Source organism: Diplotaxodon limnothrissa, unplaced genomic scaffold, assembly GCF_057381915.1.
Source record: "Diplotaxodon limnothrissa isolate DT_005_m unplaced genomic scaffold, D_limnothrissa_male_GT1.1 unmapped_scaffold_4, whole genome shotgun sequence".
Lineage (NCBI taxonomy): Eukaryota > Metazoa > Chordata > Actinopteri > Cichliformes > Cichlidae > Diplotaxodon > Diplotaxodon limnothrissa.
The window spans coordinates 4,125,097-4,131,651 of NW_028188558.1; the positions used below are offsets into that span (position 1 = coordinate 4,125,097).

A 6,555-nucleotide genomic window follows, 5' to 3' on the forward strand; every position below is an offset into this window, starting at 1 on the left:
TCTTCTAAGTGGATCAATTGTGGTTACAAGCGTGGCTGTAGCTCAGGTGGTAGAGCAGATCAGCTACTGATTGGAAGGTTGGTGGTTCGATCCTTGGTTTCCCAAGGATGAACTGCAGTGCAAATATTGTTGGGCCAAACACTAACCCCAAGTTGCCCTACGATGCGTTCATCGGAGTGTAAATGTGTGTGAATATTATTTGTTTACACTTGAGTTTAGAAGTGCTTGTGTGAGTGGGTGAATGTGGCATGTTGTATACAGCGCTTTGAGTACACCAGGAGAGTAGAAAAGCGTTGTATATAAATTAGTCCATCAACCAAAGTGATACAGAGAAATAAAAAGTTTTTTAATAGATAAAATGAACATTTAAACATTGTTTCTCCATTTATTGATTTATATCTTTTATGAAATTGTTTTAAGCACAGCCTTTTTCAGGTTGCACACAAGGAAGCTGCATTTACAAGAACTAATCTTAAAAACCTGTTTCCTGGTTTCTCACGTAGCACTGAGTCTTTTGTCACTTGAAATTTCTCATCAATTCATACATAATCTTCTTTCATGTGTGTCTTGCTTACTGAGAATTGATAGAGACAGTTCTCCTTACTCAGGAGCCGAGGTATTAAAAATAGTCAAAAAGCTATTTTTAATACCTCGAGCTACACAAAATATTAAACTCTAACTATTATATAAGACATCGCAGCAAGCCACAACAAATCACTCATAGTTTGCCATTTGTCTAATGTTACAGGATTTTAAAATGATTATTAATTAATTTATGGCACATTCATCCCAGAAGGTCTGATGAATTGTTTGGTTTTCCTTCTCTAGCGCCTTACTTCATATCTTTGTTCATTCAGACCACATATTCAGTGTTTGCATTTTATGTGAGTATTTCCTTAATGTGATGCTTGACTGAATTTCAGAAGGAAGAACTTTATTTTGTAAGCTAGCAATGAAATGTTTTACAAACTGAGGCAAAGGTGCAAATTGAGTACATATGAGGAAAATGTTGTTGTTATTGACTATTTTGCCCAAAGGTAATTATGTTGTTAAAAGAATTTCATTCCAGTCTGATTGAAATTTAATTTCCATCAGCATTTCTTTGGGCTTTGCAACTTTTAATTGCAATTATTTAATGCTCTGAATGTTTACGTCAGCCTCAAAAAATGTTTGCAATGTCCTTGATTGAAGTTTCCTTCCTGGAAATTTGTTGCTGCTTTAGTGTTTTGGCATCAGCAAAAAGAAACTAATGGATTGATAACTAAAAAGACAGCCCTGAAACCTCAGCCACACCCTGTGTGAGCTATCTATAAAGATGGAGCAGCCGAACACCTGCTGCATCCAGCAAACACCTGGTACAACAGGTAAGCCTCCTCATATCATCTCCCTGCATGCTGAATCCTCTACGTAGGGAAATCCCAGATATCTGATTCTCTTCATGTGGATGTTGTCTGCTCAGCATTTTCATTGGGAGAAAAGTTAACATCCAGATGAACAGAATCAGCTGTTGGGTTGCCCGTATCCCACTTATATGCCTTTCTATTCCAGCAGTTACATTCATTGAAGTTCTTTTTAAACAGTGCTGTTCAGATTGTGACTGTAGGTTAACTGCAGAGGACCAACATCATGACTCCAGCCTTTTTCTTCTCCGTCTGCCTGTCAATGACAGCCGTTTGTCTGGTAAGCTTGACTCTTCCAGCAAAGGCATTAAATGTTGTTCAACACTGCCGGCTGTTCTGTGAAAGTAATTCTAACCGTGTCTGCTTAACAGACATGGCTGCTTGTTATGAGCGTTTAAGCGTGACACAGTTGAAGTTTTTTCACATAATAGTTTTTGTTTGCCAACAATAACATTTGTCAGTGTGATTTCAAATGTGATTAAGAGTAAGTTGAAAATGTCTTGTTTTTTATTGCAGAGGGCTGCTGTCATTAGAAATATAACTGGTGCGTTCAGTGATGAAATACTTCCAACATATTGAGGTGTTTTTAATATAAGAGCTTAAAGTTAATCTGCTGGTTGCCTCTTGTATCCACAGATGAGTCTCTGGGTGCCCCAGCGATCATTGAAAAAGTCAATGCTAACTCAAGTAAGTGAAGATTTACAAAATAAAACTCTTTTTTGTTAACATATAAATTCTGGATGAAAATGAAAGATCCCTGAGAACTGACATGTTAAGATACAGTAAACTCCCAACAGACACAATGATCAATCAGCCTTTTGGTCATTTACTGGCTTGTCTTAGTCAGCAGTTTTATTTGTGTTATTATCAAACATTGTAATTGTGCGATCAATAAAGTAAATGCTGTAAGCATTTACCTCTTTGTTTTGACATAACTGAGCAAATGGCAGCCTAAGTATCGAGCATTTAACCACGCTCTGTTTGTTGTTCTGCAGCAAAAGTGTTGGTTCATGGTGACATTGTGCCCACTGCTACCAGGAATGCTGTTCCATGCACAGCCACTGGCTGCAAGTGGCCTAAAACGGGACCCTTTGTCTATGTACCTGTCTCCATTGGCACTGAATACAGTAAGCAGTACAAACTTTAACCATTAAACACAGACTTTATGAAAAGGAGAGATGGATAAAAATAGTTAAATAAAACCCATTATTATATAAATATATATAATATATATTTCAAGTGGTTTCCAAAAATACTGCTTTGTTAACTATGCTGTTTTATTGTGGGATTAACTAAAAAGCATTTAAACTGAAAAGTCATATTTGTATAAGTATGCTGAATTGATATCATACACAGATGCACACAATTTTCAAATTATGTTTTCATTTAATGTCACTTTCTCAATTTTTCTATTTCAAGACAGACAGACAGACAGACAGACAGACAGACAGATAGATAGACAGACAGACAGACAGACAGACAGACAGACAGACAGATAGATAGACATCTAGATAGATTTTGGCGGCCCTGTCATTCCGATGGGAACTCAGAGATCCTCGAAGCAGCACAGATTGTAAATACTGTTTATGCTGCCAAGTTGAAATGGCTGAAACATATTGAAGATCCTGAATACTGAAGAAGCTCCTCATCAGACTCATATTTGAATCTGCAGGCAGCCAAGAGCGCAACGTCATCATCAATGCCCTAGTCACCTTCCACGCTTCCACCTGCATCCGGTTTGTCTGGCGTACAAGCGACAGAGATTTCCTTCACTTCTTCTCTGGACAAGGGTGAGAATGCACTTGCTGTACTTAGACTGTACTTGTATTTATATGGCAGGACAGGACTGATACACCCACACCCTCTAAACCCTTCAAAAATGCAATTCTGAAAATGATTGCATTACAAATATTCTGTATGTGTCATCAAAACAGGTTCTTGAAGGACCATTCTGCATTGACCTTGTACTGTAAAATGTCCAGTTTTATTTTTGTTTGCTACTAGATGAAATGTATACTGTTGCATAGGAGTGTAAAGAGCATTTTATTCATCTGCTCTTAATTATTTCACATACTATTTGGTCCACTAGTTCCAAAACTAGAGACTGGCACCTTGTAAGGCGAGAAGATGAATCTGGTGGGTTATTAGATGATTAAGGGACGACAGATGTTTAAAAAGCTTCTGAGATTGATTGACCGCTATCTGTTTATTTACTTTAGTTGATAATGGATATGTGTGTTTTTTATTTTAAAATATTATTTAAGATATTAAAGTACAAAAGCTAAAGTGTGGTTCGAGCAGTGTCTATAGAGCCACAGTGTCAAAGTCGGTCACATGATTACTGTCATTGCTTTTCTTGGTACTTTAGCCTTAGCATGACTAGCTGAAGGAGGAGGATGCACAGTGCTAGGCTATAGAACAGTCCATCTATTTTTTAAGCGATGTCATTGTGTCTATCAGGTGTTATTCATACCTGGGCCGTCAGAATGGAGGACAGCTAGTCTCCCTACAGAGAAATGGTTGCTTGTTTCAGTCGACGGTGCAACATGAGGTTCTTCATGCTCTGGGCTTCCACCACGAGCAGGTCCGCTCTGACAGAGATCTGCATGTGAGGATCCTTACCGAGAACATCATCACAGGTCAGCTGAACTACCCAAAACGTTGGTTACAGTTAACTTAGTACACAATGGGACATCCTCCTGTTTCACAGCAGTGTACATATTACAAGTAATCTGTGCTTTTCCAAACTCAGCACATAAAACACTGCAGTTCAAGCGAGCACTGCATAGAAGATTTTGTTTGTATTTCTTTAGTCCCAAGACTATCAAACAAATGACCACAGGAGAGATTAGCTAGCATTTCGATCTATACATCGTCAAAGAGCTGAGACTGAAGACGGATTTTGAAGTGGAAGCATATAAAAACATGTAATATTTTCTGGAAATCTCTGTTTAGGACAAGAGCACAACTTTGTGAAAGTGCAGACCAACAATTTGGGGACTCCCTATGACTTCAACTCTGTCATGCACTATGGCAGGTGAGTTGCTGTGTGAGATGGACTTTGTAAGGTTTTATATTTCCTTACATGTTTTGCATTTTCTGCAAGAAAATGTAATCCAGACTAACAAAAACATGCACACACTCAGTGGGGAATGGATTTTTAATGTTAAATACTTTATGGGCCCATTTTCTCCTCTGTTTTCCTAATATAACCGCGTATGTGTGTTTGTGTGCTGTTGTTTGTTCTTTTAGACTCGCCTTCTCCAAGAATGGGCAGCCAACCATTGTTGCCAGGTCCAATCCTAATCTTAATTTTGGAAATGCTTTCCAAATGAGTCCCAATGACATCGCCCGTGTAAACAGGCTTTATGGATGCTGTGAGTAATTAAGACACACCCACAAAAAAGAAATTTGCTATCTTTTTGTTCGAAGCAAGTACTGATCGGAGTTGATTTTTTTTCCTAACCAGAAATTCAGCAAGAACCTTCAACTTTGCATCCAGACTCTTCAGATGCCCAAACACCAGCATTACACCAAGGGACTGGATCCACTATACTTAAAAATGATAAAAGAAACATAAAATGTGCTGCAAATATCACATTTAGAGAGTTGAAATTCTGGGTCTTTGTTTTACGAGCTAAACGGCAGGCTTATATACCAGAGGGTGATGGTGTTAACTCGCTTTCTGTTGAGGTTTTCTCCCCTTTTGTTAGACTATAAACTATCATTAATGGATTTCTCAATCTGTGCATTTGATAATTAACTTTGTAACTGTAAATGATGCAGACATAGAACCAAACCTTGCGACTGCGACATGTCTCAAAACTTTTTGTTTGGCAAAACAGCAAAGTGAAAAAATATGTGAACAAAACAAAAAGTCAAGTCTTTCATGGAATGATCATGACTGTTGTCTTATACATGACCAACATGTATCAACAAGATATAGTGTGTAGATATAGTCCAGTGTCACAAGTGTAAGAAGAAGAATCTTTCTTCTGATATTTTAAAAATAGATTTTTCTGACAATGTCTTCTAATTTTTCTTGCTTTTGTTTTTCGAGGGGTTTTATCTTTGGTTTGTTGTCTCTTTCTGTAAGAAGTGCTATCAAATAAAATTCCATATTTCAAGCAACAGGGGGCAGTATTGTTTCATTATTATATTTTAAGTTATTTTAGAAATATGTGTTTTGCTTAAAGTTGGACAGAATGTTACAGGTGCCTTTTTTAATGTGCAACAAATGTAACAAATGCACAAATACTACTACATAAATACATGTTCTGCATTTAAAATCCTACCAAACATCAGAAAACTGAAACCAGAGAGTGGATCATGTCTCTCAAGATTAGAGTGCTACTTCTTCTTGTGTAGGGTGGAGTCAGTTCAGTGCAAGTGTTTAGATTGAGAAGATTAAAACCCCCACAGACTTGAATATTCCCACCACCATCATGATGCATCACATAGTAATCTGATCAGCCATTTAGTTTCTGCTGATGTGTTTCTTCATAACTGTTGTTAAAAACTGTTATGAAACCTCAGTCATGCACACGCCTGAACAATGATCCGGCATTTGTTGCTGTAATTGTTTGTACTATCATGCTGCCTGTCTGACTAAATAACTATAGACGGAGCAAGCTGTCAAGCATGTTCAAAGGTGATGTTTAAGGAGCTGCTGGCTGCCAGCTTAGCTTTTCTCCCTGTTTGCTGGTCTGATGATAAGTGAGGTAGGGTTGGGCCATATCATACTGTTCACGGTAATACCGGTATAATGTTGGGCAACGATAAGAAAATGAAATATCGTGATAGAATATGGGTCGGAGCATTTCGACTATCGTAGGCGGAGCCTCGCGGAGTGATACGTACTGTGCTTCAACATAATGTTACCGTATTGTATGTGTATGACCTCTTTTTAAGTTTAGTGGATATTATACATGGTTATGCTGAGGATATGTCGGCCAGTTTCCACTGGAAATGCCTTTTGGTTAAACTGTCAGCAAGGAATTTGCACTGTTACGTTTATATATAACTTTAAGCACATAAAAAAGCTGCTTGTTTAAGTGAAAATACATTGATGGGGTTTTTTGCACTAATAAAGTTGTGGAGTTGTAAAGTATTTTGTCTAGTGTCAATTATATCGTCGGTTATATCGTTATTGCAA

The 6,555-nt window shown here is 37.7% G+C and overlaps 1 protein-coding gene across 1 annotated transcript; it reads left to right on the forward strand.

Annotated features, from left to right (window-relative positions):
• Positions 1 to 1,626: 1,626 nt before the first annotated feature.
• LOC146606912 (high choriolytic enzyme 1-like) lies at positions 1,627 to 4,785 on the forward strand. The gene is made up of 8 exons (XM_085349197.1): positions 1,627 to 1,680; positions 1,917 to 1,944; positions 2,037 to 2,087; positions 2,396 to 2,527; positions 3,073 to 3,190; positions 3,861 to 4,039; positions 4,356 to 4,437; positions 4,653 to 4,785. Exons 1-8 carry the CDS (start codon positions 1,627 to 1,629, stop codon positions 4,783 to 4,785), a joined length of 777 nt encoding a protein of 258 aa, XP_085205323.1.
• The last annotated feature ends 1,770 nt before the right edge of the window (positions 4,786 to 6,555 follow it).